This window comes from Leguminivora glycinivorella, chromosome 3 (genome assembly GCF_023078275.1).
Source record: "Leguminivora glycinivorella isolate SPB_JAAS2020 chromosome 3, LegGlyc_1.1, whole genome shotgun sequence".
NCBI classification, from domain to species: domain Eukaryota; kingdom Metazoa; phylum Arthropoda; class Insecta; order Lepidoptera; family Tortricidae; genus Leguminivora; species Leguminivora glycinivorella.
This window is the reverse complement of record NC_062973.1, coordinates 27,558,836-27,571,769: the sequence shown is the minus strand read 5'-3', so window position 1 is coordinate 27,571,769 and position 12,934 is coordinate 27,558,836. Positions and strand designations below refer to the sequence as shown.

At 40.2% G+C, this 12,934-nt stretch overlaps 1 protein-coding gene across 1 annotated transcript; it reads right to left on the bottom strand.

The window, feature by feature from the left end:
* Positions 1–4,527: 4,527 nt before the first annotated feature.
* On the bottom strand, positions 4,528–12,648 carry LOC125224973. Its single transcript, XM_048128491.1, has 3 exons — positions 9,243–12,648; positions 8,550–8,735; positions 4,528–4,982 (listed from the first exon to the last, which is right to left on the bottom strand). Exons 1-3 carry the CDS (start codon positions 12,646–12,648, stop codon positions 4,528–4,530), a joined length of 4,047 nt encoding a protein of 1,348 aa, XP_047984448.1.
* Between the last annotated feature and the right edge of the window lie 286 nt (positions 12,649–12,934).

Here is a 12,934-nt window from a genome sequence, read left to right as displayed (position 1 = left end):
ACACGTTGGGGTTGGAATGAAAAAAAATATCAGCCCCCACTTTACATGTAGGGGGGGTGCCCTAACGAAACATTTTTTTCCACTTTTTATTTTTGCACTTTGTTGGCGTGATTGATATACATATTGGTACCAAATTTCAGCTTTCTAGTGCTAACGGTTACTGAGATTATCCGCGGACGGACGGACGGACGGACGGACGGACGGACGGACAGACAGACATGGCGAAACTATAAGGGTTCCTAGTTGACTACGGAACCCTAAAAAAAAGGGGAAAGCTGTAGTGAGGTCACAGTCATAGCAGCGTCATACACTCACACATCTTAAATTGATAACCTTTAGAGAACATTAGATTAACAATAAGATAATAAAGTATCAAGTATCAAGTACCAATTAACCTTTGAAATATGAGAACATAGTATCATGGAATAGATACCATGATAACTCCCACATTAATAGATAATTAGATAATATCCTACTATATATAAACACGATGTATCTTCAGTCAAATATACAGAGTTCACCACAGTCTTGTCTTGTTATTTACCTCCGGTACCTCCTACATTTCACATCGCTTGGTAATTGAAGTAAAAACTTAGTTTGAACGAATGTCTTTCATTTTTAACCAGTCGCTACCCTAATTAATGCTGTATTACGGGAAAATGTTAATGTATCATTATTTGTAAATAAAAAAATCGATCGTAGTCAAATACATAATTATCTGTCACCATTTGTGTAGGTACGCTTTGTAAGAACTTAAAGATAAATGTATTGTGTTGCTGACAATAAATATGTTAAAATATGAGTCTATTTACATGAACATTTTCAACCCCCGACTCGAAAACGACAGGCTGTTATAAGTTTAACGTGTCTGTCTGTCTGTGGCATCGTAACTCTCGAAAGGATGAACCGATTTAGATTTGTTTTTTTTTGTTTAAAAGCTGAATTGGTCGAGAGTGTTCTTAGCCGTGTTTCATGGAAATCGGCCGGTCCATTTTGTCGGGGGTCTTTTCAATTTTTTTTTATTTTGTGGTTAAGTTGTATCTCGTCATCCTTCCAGATTTTAAGTACTTTCTGAAACCTAGCGAGACAGGCTACAAAATTATAAGTTTAGCATATCGAGCGATCATTAAGGGCGAACAGACGTGCCTCGTGCTTATTGTGCCAATAGAGACGCCAGGCGAATCACGACCTTGTCGCTACAGCGTTTAGTTGGTGCAGTTGCAACGGGGACTTTCTGCGACTGCGTTAGTTTTGGTGAATTTATTTTTGTTGGTCGTTTTTTGCGGAAGAGCTAACACATATAAGTATTTAACATATCTTCAATATTATCTGAATAATCTAATAATATTAAAAAATTTCATAGTCATGTCACTCGATTAGGTATATTAAAATTATATTGTCAAGAGAATGTTTTTAGTTGAAAAATTATAAATGTACTAACATGTGTATTATTATAATAGAGTTTATATCGTATATAGGTAGACTCATTTTAAACGCATAATAGGCTACTTGACCATTTTTTAAAGTCTGTCTTATATGATTAAGCACTGTCCAATTAACCGAAATAAAATATTACCATATTTTATTGTGACTTAAAAACAGCAAAAAATATTTTTAAAGTATACTTTTAGGTAATCAAGCGAAAACAACACAGTCATGTTAATCTATAGATTTATCTGTCATCAGGTCATTCTATTCGGAAACAGAATTTTTTAAGTATGAAGACATAAAGTTCAATATGTCAGTAATTGTTTTGACATGCAGTAAGGTTCGAATTCGATGACGTCACTTCACCGCTGATGGCGTTTTCGGTGGCCAAAATAAATAAAAAACTACACACATTTTTAATCGAAAATACGTAGTCAAAATACAGTTTTTATACCCAAAATCTATAAATATTGTATTTTTTATGTCAAATACTACAAAATACAATCATTTACTGTGCCAAATTCGATATGAGTCTAGTAGCCTATTTATTACATACTTATCTGTTCTTCCCAGTTTTCCTACTTTTCCCGGGTTTAAGTATTTCCTAATTACTTAACCACTCTGATCAATATAGCAACACTCAGTTAAAATAGCAACACTACTCAATCGAACGGCTTATATATTCACATAAATATCTCGTATTAGAAGTACATTGCTGCAATATTAACACCCTCGCCTCTTGCCATCTTATTGCCGGCGCTAAAACTTCGTTCATCAATGCCACGTCATCAGGCTCTCTATCTCTCTCAGTTTTCTTACTTTTACCGGTTTTAATCAGTCTGATACTCATCACGACCCAAGCGAATACAGTAAAATGTTGCAAGACTACAACTTTTTTCATTCTGATATAAATATCTCGTATTAGAAGTACATTGCTGCAGTATTAACACCCCCGTCTCGTACTCATTGCCGGCGCTAAAACTCCGCTCATCGACGCCGAGTCTCTAGTCACTCCGTACTGTTATGTACGTGACCGGACATTGTCTGATAAAGGCTGGGGCATACAGACGTAGACATTACTACAATAATACTTATTTATCCTTTAGTATTACTGAACTCCAGATACAAGAATACAGTACTAATTAAAAACGAACCCCCAAATATGTCTCTAAGACATACGGCCATATTCAGACAATTCTAGAGGTATAGTGATGTCGTAATAATAAGTTAGTTATCTGACAGTAAGTAAGACTGGCATTTTTGGTTGAATAATGGCCCTTTGACATTGGTAAGTATGTCTGGTTAATATCGTATTTAAATGTCATTTTTGACGCATATTAGGCTCTCTACCTCAATCAGTTTTCTTACTTTTACCGGGTTTTAAGTGTTTTAACCAGTCTGATACTTATCGCAACCCAAACAAATACAGTAAAGTGTTGCCTAGTTTACTCAGTCTTACATTTTCATATAAATATCTCGTATTAGAAGTACATTGCTGCAGTATTAACACCCCCGTCTCGTACTGCATACAGACGTAGACATTATTGCAGAACTTTATATAGAATAAAATAGAATAAATAATTATTCGTATAAGTGGGCCTTATACATTTAACGCCAGGGACCAGTATGCGTAGCCGAATGCACAAACGCTCACGAAACTCTCACAATATCTCTTTCGTAGTATATATTCTATCTCTATCGCTCTTGCGTATTGGCGCGACAGAGCCAGACTACATTTCTGCGGCGTTTCGCGTCGCCTACGCCCCCTGATACACGGGTTCTCTATTTGTAGGCGTTTTAGTTTTAATACATACGCATTTCCCCATGTCATCCACTAAGCTCATAACGCGTATTGTTATATAGCCTAAATATTTCATTATCTACCTAATTGTATCACTCTATGTACGTACCTACAGCCTAACCTAAGGCTAAAGCTTGGAAAATGTGAAGTAGCAACAACAATATAGCTATTTTTGAACTCTTAAACTCTTGAAGTACTTTTAGTCGCATGTCAGCGGGCATGTTTGGCGCACCTCCAAGTGTGCTTACTAGTAGTTAGCTCTGTCCACAAGCCAATTCGAACGTACGTTGATATCAAAATGATATTTTGATCGTGTTGTTAAATAAACATCCTGTGTGGTACACTGATTTAAACTTTCACGATTAAATAAATTTTAAATCGGGACTTATTCGCGTATTATTTACATTTTAAATTGATCTCCAACCTCCTGTGACATCAACACTTGACAGCCACGCGAGTTTTCCGAACTACCCGCACTCGGTCTTGTTTATTAACTTGAAGTGTTCGCGCACTATTTACGGATGTCACTTCGTCGACACACAACACTAACGATATTTGATTTATCGGCTGTCGATATTGTTTTCATAAAAAACCTAAATAAAGCGCTAAGATTTTACTCTCGGTGATTAAATCAGCAATGTAGTTCGCCCGAACTCGCTGTAGCAATGAGAAGAAACGGTCAGTTTCAAGTTTTGTTTTTCAAGTCGCGCTGTCCATTCTCTCGGAACATAATTATTCCAATGACCGATATGATTATCGTTAAGAGTTTTGAATGATTCACGGTTATTTTCATTAGACTTATATTGACCGGGATATAGACCGTGATTACCTTTTTGATTTTTGATTTTTGTCGAGCTCCCGATATTTCGACGCAGTTGCATGCATCATGATCACGGAAAACTGAAATAAAAAATATCGGGAGCTCGACAAAAATCAAAAAGGTAATCACGGTCTATATCCCGGTCAATATATAAGTCTAATGATTATCGTTGTCTGAGTACCCACAACACAAGCCTTCTTGAGCTTACCGTGAGCCTCAGTCAATCTGTGTAAGAATGTCTTATAATATTTATTTATTTATTTATTTATTTATTTATTTATTTATTTATTTATTTATTTATTTATTTATTTATTTATTTATTTATTTAATGACGAGAAAAGCAAACCGAACTGTATTTTATAACTATAAGTCCTATATTTTGCCAAAAATAGTAAGGACCATACGTCGTCGTTTCGCTATTATACATGTACAATTGCACGCTGACATCGCAGTCTATTTCTTATACAAATTGACAGCCCTATAGTGCTGTCAAGAAGTCTGCCCTTACTGTGATTCGAACCCAGGACCATAGGCTTAGTAGGCGGGATGACGACTTACTAGACCAAACCTGTTGTTGACCATCGACCAGTCGTCGAGTTGGCGCGGGCGTGCCTATAAAAGTTGCATTTGGTTTGAAGTAAAATATAAATTTCCCCGGGTAGCCCTCCCAGGTTTCCCCGGGTAGCCCTCCCAGGTTTCCCCGGGTAGCCCTTCCAGGTTCCCCGGGTAGCCCTCCCAGGTTTCCCCGGGTAGCCCTCCCAGGTTTCCCCGGGTAGCCCTCCCAGGTTTCCCCGGGTAGCCCTCCCAGGTTTCCCCGGGTAGCCCTCCCAGGTTTCCCCGGGTAGCCCTCCCAGGTTTCCCCGGGTAGCCCTCCCAGGTCTGCCCGGCGTCCTGACTTGCGGATACGATAGAGGTCTACCTCTAAATTCCCATCTCTCACAACAAAAAAAAAAAGTAAAATATAAAGTACAACTTTGCTTAAAACTACTATCAACGGTAATTTTAATGACAATTGATTGCCTTCACACTGTAGATTAGTTATCTAGATTTTATTTAATCTGGCTCTCGTCCAAAAATAAAGATTCCGTATACTTTAAAATACGATTTTTATATGAAATGGCAGAAATAGTTATAACTATCCCGCCGAGGGGGAATTTCAACTATTGATAATAAATTTCGTTACAGTGAACTTACACTGGTAATCCGGATATTAGCACGCCCAACGAACACTTAACTGCCTTTCGGGGGAAATAATTCGTGTATAAGCGAATTTTGGCATAGTTGTAGAGAATGGTGTCTTAATTCACATACTCAAAGTACTCGGGGGTAGGGGTGGAGATAACGGGTGGAGGGGGGTGTAATGGTCCCTTTTTTTAGTTTTTCGTGAATACCTCTTAAACTGTGTCACATAGCAAAAAATGTTCTAAGACACAAATAATCTTCATAAAATTTTCTACAAAAAAGTATATACACTTTTTATCTGGGATCAATAGTTCATGAAATATGGAGGGGAAAGGATGGACAATAATAGTACATTGAACAATACTAACGAGAGTAAGTTAAATCGCGACGGCTTGCCGGAGCGATTTAAAGACTCGAGTTAGTAATATTCATACTTCCCGAGTTACACACAATGTTTTTCATCACACTTGCATTATAAAAAAAAATATTTTCTGTCCATCTTTTTCTCTCCATATTTCATGAACCCCATAAAATCCCAGATAAAAAGTGTACATACTTTTTTTGTAGAGAATTTTCTGAAGATTACTAAACTTGTGTCTTAGAACAATTTTTGCTACGTGGCACAGTTTAAGACGTATTCACGAAAAACTGAAAAAAAGGGACCTTTACACCCCCCTCCACCCTTTATCTCCACCCCCACCCTCGAGTACTTTGAGTAAGTGGATTAAGACACCATTTCCGATGAGGTAGGCTTCGTTGAGTGTGCTATATCATGTGCTTTGTCAAAACTTAAGGAACCTAACTTAAAGACTCATTTTTATGTTGGTCTGTTGGTTTGTGTAAAAAAACATTTACAAGATGTCAGCGGGGTAATTAAAACTGGTCTCCATACTAAGTAGTGATGGGAATCGTCCCTATTAGAAATCTGTCGATACTGTGTCTATAGGTGCATACCGTGTACCCGCGCACACCTTATTCTCTGTTCATAATCAGACCAATAAGGGACTAAATGCTTAAAATAATCGATAATACACAAAGACGTTCAATAAAATATACTTTTAGCCCTTTCCAGAGCCAGAGTCACTAAATGAGGTATTAATATCGATACAAAACCTCGAATCGAGTTAATCACTAGTGTTGTTGATTTGCATATAAAATATGGCGGGGCAATTAAAACTACCAAATAGTCGAAATTAGCCTCCATCGCAATTTAAGGAGGGCAATTTAAACTATCGCTTAAATACTATTGAAACATGAAAATCAGAAGATTGAAGTACATACAAACATAAAAAAGTTTGTAATTATGCAACTAACTGTAGAAATAGTACATTACGATACAAGTGCGTAAAAAAGGAAGTTCGAAACGAGTGGCGATAAATTAAAACACGACCGAAGGGAGTGTTTTAAATCGTCACGAGTTACGAATTTCCTTTTCGCACGTGTATCGTACGACGTTTTTCAGTACAGATGAGCCTCCGAAGTTTCGACCTGGCATATAATGAACCACTTCTCGCACTAGTGCGTTAAAAAACACCATCTGTACTGAAAAAAATGTTAAATCACATTAAAACCATATTTTTTATGGAATGTTTGAGAGGCTGTCTCTCACGCGCATAGTACTACCAATTTAGTCGAAAACTTCACGGTCGTGTAGATCAGAGAGATCATTAGGACTATCAACACCATCTACGGTGAAATGATGAAAGAGCTTATACGCTATCTGGACATATTATATGGAACTACAGCAAATGATGTAAAATATGGAAGATATTTCGTTTAGTTACAATTGCCTCGTCGTTATTATTACCCCGACTGACCTCACTGTTTACTTTACGCATAAAATGGATTTACCTGTATGTTATAATAATATTTTCTCAATGTTATTTCTGTCACAGACTAAAAAGTCAGTCAGACTAAGATAATTCGCTGAATTGTATAATAAATGCAATCATTTTAAGTTTTTCAATTTACATAATGTATTCAACTACTTATGTTATTAAAATATTTTAAAATAAGTAAATGCCGTCAGATATATTATGCCTCCTAATACTTACCTAATAAGATTTAATATCAAAGTAAGCTTCTTATCTCATAAAAAAATAACTTAAAAATTAGTACCTAAAAGCCTGAGTAGATTTCAGAAGTTCAGATTTTGTTTTTACATCAAGATTATTTTACATTAGCTTAAATTAAATTTTTGGCGACCTATTTTATTCGATAGGTAATGTACCAGAGAACCTCCCCGCCACCCGATTGGCGTGAGTTTGGGTTCTTTGGACAAAAGGGCGCTGGTTCTGTCCGGAAATCGGCACCTTAGGAAGACTTTCACCGTTTCGGGGTGCAAAACAAAAATGAAGAGAACTTAAAAGAAAAAATAGATAAAATAAAGCCCTACACTCACCCGCGCTTTGACGTGTAGGCCTTTGGCCGCTTATTGTTATATCTATTGGTTTAGAAATCCACGGCTTTTCCGCTCGCCGTAACGTAATTTCACAAGATTTCTTTCCGCAGTTCACCACCGCCGTGAACGTCAATTTTCTTTCTTCATCTTCTGACATATTCTTTTTCTTCTTTCATGTCATAAAATTTTTAAACTTAGTTCCAAATAATAAGAAGCGTCTTTTGCGCATGCCCCATTTCCCATACGAAATAAATATATATGATAAAATGATGTGCGAGTGAGACATGACATGTAAACAATTTAGAAACTTTCCGAAACTGGTATTAAAACTAAACATTCCCCCGCCCGAGAAAGGCTAAAGCCTTTATCAACAACAAACAAATAAAACACTAAATTAAAACAATTTGGTAACGCTAACTCCGCTTAGTCGTCCAAAGGAAGCCTACAAATTTTAACAACAGGCCGCGTGAGGCTACCTGTAGAAGTTTTAAGACGTACTACCCTAACAACACCATCTTTGCCGGGTAGCAGTTCTTCTATCCTACCTAACTTCCATTTTAGAGGAGGTAAATTCTCCTCCTTTATCAGGACAAGATCACCCAGCTGAGGCGGATCAGTTGGAGATGTCCATTTTCTACGCATTTGAAGAGAATGGAGGTATTGTTCACTCCATTTTCTCCACAACCGTTGAGACATAGCTTGTATTAAGTTAAACCGATTCAACCGTGAGTTCGGAATGTCCTCGAAATTGTACTCCGGAACCGAAAGCAAAGGTCTTCCAATAAGTAAATGAGCAGGCGTCAAAACCTCCAATTCATTAGGATCTTGGGTCAATGGGCATAGAGGACGACAATTAAGGACTGCCTCCACCCTGGTAAATACCGTTACCAATTCGTCAAACGTCAAAACCTGTTCACCTATGACGCGCCGCAATAGTGTCTTAGCCGACTTTACGGTCGCCTCAAAAAGACCACCGAAATGTGGCGCCGGTGGCGAATTAAACCGCCACGTTATAGACTGTTTGGCCGCGCCGTCGCTAAGCCCTTGTTGTGCTTCCTCAGAAGCCAAATATTTCCGCACATCATCTAAGTATCTGTTGGCTCCTGTATAATTGGTTCCGCAATCTGAACGTATCACACTCGGCATGCCGCGTCGAGATGTGAACCGTGTCAAAGCCGCAAGAAACCCTTCTGTCGAAAGGTCAGTGACACACTCCAAATGAACCCCTTTGGATGTAGAGCAGATAAATACGCAAAGATACGCCTTCAGAATTTTTGCGTTCCGCAAACGAGACTGCTTAATGCTGAATGGACCAGCAAAGTCAGTTTGAACTGTGTGAAACACACCAGTTGAATTAACTCGATCCCATGGCAGCGCTGACATAATCGGCGCTGTTGGTCTGGCTTTGGTTTTAAAACATTTCATACACTTGAAAATTCGTGTACGAATCACTTGTCCCGCAGAAAGAATCCAAAATTGCCGCTGTAATACCGACATCAAAACCGTTGCCCCCGCGTGGCAATAGGTCACATGAAAATGATCCACGATCAAAACCGTTAGAGCATGTGATTTTGGTAAAATCACCGGATGTTTCCGTGGAAAAGACAAACTTGAATGCTCCAAACGACCTCCAACGCGCAATAAACCGTCATCCGCAATAAACGGCAAAAGCCGACGTAGCCGCTTGGAACATTGTTTATTCTGGTCTAAGCAGTGGATGTCATCCGCAAACTCCTCCTGCTGAACCAATTTGATTAACCGCTGCAAAGCGAACCGTCGCTCTGGGACTGATAATACCCCCCTAAGTTTCTCGGACAAAGGCCTGGCATTGTTGACAAACCGGAAACAATATGCTACGACCGTCAATAGCATATTTAAACAACTAAACCGCGTAAAAATATTATCTTTGTCAACAATCCCGACCAGGGCCTGAACATTTACCTTCACTTTCCGCAATCCAGGTAATGGATCTTCCGCTTTGTCCATTATATTCCTGGGCCAGGTCTCCGCATCACCTGACAACCAAGGAGGTCCCCACCATAAAGGATGCTCCAATAGTACTGACGCGCGACAACCGCGACTCGCGACATCAGCAGGGTTCATTTCTGAAGGTAAGTGTCTCCAGGCTATGTTTAAACCGCAATTTATAATCTGAGAAACTCGATTGCCCTCAAAAGTCTGCAACAAATGTGGCGATGTCTTCAACCACGAGAGAACGATAGTGCTGTCACACCATCCGAAGATTCCGTCTATCGTCAGGTCATCACTGATTGCAGCAACAACGTATTTCAAAAGTCTGACTAGCAACGCCGCACCGCTTAATTCAAGTTTCGGTATAGTTAGTTTCGATTTAACCGGCGAGACTCGCGATTTTGCCATCATCAAACTAACCTTGACCCTTCCGTCATGTCCCACAGTCCTCAGATAAACCGCTGCACCATACCCAAGTTCTGATGCATCTGAGAAACCATGCAGAGAACACGATTTGACGTCTAATAAGATAAAGCGTTCCAACCGCAGATTTGAAATAAGAGGCATATCTTTTAAAATGCCTTGCCATTCCGCAACTACGTCATCAGGAGCTTTCGCATCCCATGACAAATTTTTCAGCCAGAGTTGCTGCATGAGGACCTTACCCTGAAAGATTACTGGGCAGATCCACCCCAAAGGATCAAATGCCCTAGCTAAAGTTGACAATATTGACCGCTTAGTACATCCACTAGTGTCATCCAGCTTCGTACGATATGAGAAACAGTCACTGCTAGAATCCCATTGAACGCCTAGGATTTTATAGAAACTAGGCCCATCCGCATTGTCAAATATTTTGCGAGGTTTTTCTAAATGCTCCTCTGCTATGTCCTGTAAGACTTCCTTACTGCTTGACGTCCATTTACTAAGCTCAAAACCGCCAGAGCGTAGTAAATCCGTCAGTTCCTGCTTCAACTTGCTTGCGTCTTCTATGGAATCGGCTCCACCTAAAATGTCATCCATATACACCGAAGACCGCAGAAGTTGTGCCGCAGCAGGAAACTGCATCTCTTCGTCATCTGCCAACTGCCTTAGCGTCCGAATCGCAAGGTATGGGCTTGACTTCATCCCGTAGGTTACGGTATTTAGCCGATACACACGCAAAGGTAAGTCTGGGGACTCCCGCCAGAAAATGAGCTGGAAACGCCGATCCTCCTCAGCAATCAAAATCTGTCTAAACATCATCCTGATGTCCGTTGTAAACACGTAACGATGTAGCCTAAACCTACATATAATTTCCGCGATATCCCGCTGTAGTTTTGGACCCGCATGCAAACAATCATTTAGCGCAACACCATTAGTAGATGCGCAACTAGCGTCAAAAACTACGCGAATCTTATCACAATCCTTTTTAAAAATTCCATGATGAGGTATAATGTAACTACCACTGGCGTAGTCGTTTGGTTCCCCTTCACACAGTGACATGTGTCCTGTTTCGGCGTACTCCCGCATAAACTCCGTGTATTTCTCCCTAAAGACCTCGTTGCCTTTTGCAAGGAGCCGCCTCTCCATGGCTAAAAACCGCTTCATAGCTATGGGTACAGTGTTACCGAGTTCAGGGGCGTCCGATATAAAAGGCAACCGTGCTGAGTATCTACCCTCTTCAGTCCGTGAATGGGTATCTCTAAAAATGGTCTCGCATTCAAGATCTTTAGGATTTTCCGCCTTAAACGGGATGTCTTCAACCTCCCAGAACCGTTCTAAGATCCGATCTGTGCTTGTGCTACAGAAAAAGGCCTGAGACGCACAAGGAACTCGAAGGGAAACTCCAATATTGACAGGACCTGACAAAACGTGTCCGAACACCGTTTTTGTCACCCGTGGAATGTTATCATGGATTTTGATGCGTCCGCTGAGTACAATGTCACAAAGTAAATCCTCACCTAATAAAATATCAATCTCTCGACTCACAAAGAACTGTTCATCCGCAAGATCCAGTCCCCGATAATTATCCGCCAACTGAGCCGGCAACGAATATCCAGGCAGATTATAACTGATTTTATTTAAGACATTAGCCGTGGTCACCAGCACTGGCTGATCCGTCAGCCTAGGTGTCATGGTCAGATTAACTGCTCCCCTACAACCGGTTATAGGAGTACAGCCCAGTCCTGTGATTGGGTCATCAGGCTTAAACCGCTCTAAGCCTAACCTCTGCACACAAGACTCCGATATGAATGTGCTCTCGCTCCCTCCGTCCAGTAAGGCCCGCGCCTCCTGGTAGCGTCCGCTGCTATCCAGAACTCTAATTATTGCCGTCGCAAGTAACACCTTTGGTTTCATTGCCTGTGATGCCATCAATCCAGAGACTCCAGGAACCGCACCTTCTGGATTGCCGCTGGTTAAGGGCGCACTGACAACAGGAACACTTGGAAAGGACGAGGCAGAATTGTGAGACTTCCCATTTGTAGCCACGTTTGACGTCAAACGTTGTTCACGATCTGAACCAGTTGCCGGAATATCAAAGTGTAATAAATAATGGTGTTTAGCCGAATTACACTTGTAACAGTTCTTGTTATAAGTGCACTTATCAATGTTATGACCGTTCAAACACTTGAAGCACAATCTAAGTGAAACGACCTGACGCTTCCTAGCTGCAGGCTTCATCTCCAAGAATTTCTCACACTTCGCAATAAAGTGTCCGCCTTTTCCGCATAACCGACACGACGACGCCGACGCCGAACCCGCACCTTGAAATGCCGCATGAGCCTTTACCGCCTGGCTCTGTCCACCACCAATACGCCTTCCCGCCGACGTACTGGCCTGTGGTTCCGCACTGGATTCCAAAATCCGTATTTCAGTTTCCAAAAACTTAATAAGGTCCGCAAATGTAGGTAATTCTTTATCGGCGTGCTTGTCTTCAAAGTGTTTCTTCAAGTTACCATCTAACTTTTGGAAGTTGATGTAGAAGAGCAAATAACACCACGAATCCACCGGAAATTCCATCTTTTCCAGCGCTTTTGTGTTTTCAATCAATGTGTTCAAAAACATTTTTAAACCAGTTACCCCTTAGAAGTTACATGAGGTGCACTCAATAAGTTGTGCAACAAACGATCCGCTAACAACCTTTTGTTGTTATACCGCGCATTCAATAAATCAATCGCGACCGAAAAATTATCTCCTGTGACTGATAGATGCTGAGTCAAAGTCTTTGGTTCGCCTAAAAGCGACCCCGCTAAATAATACATCTTCTCAGTATCCGATAAGGTGGCATCATTGCCCACCAACGACTGGAATAATTCCATAAAAGGAACAAACTCTTCCACCTGTCCCGCAA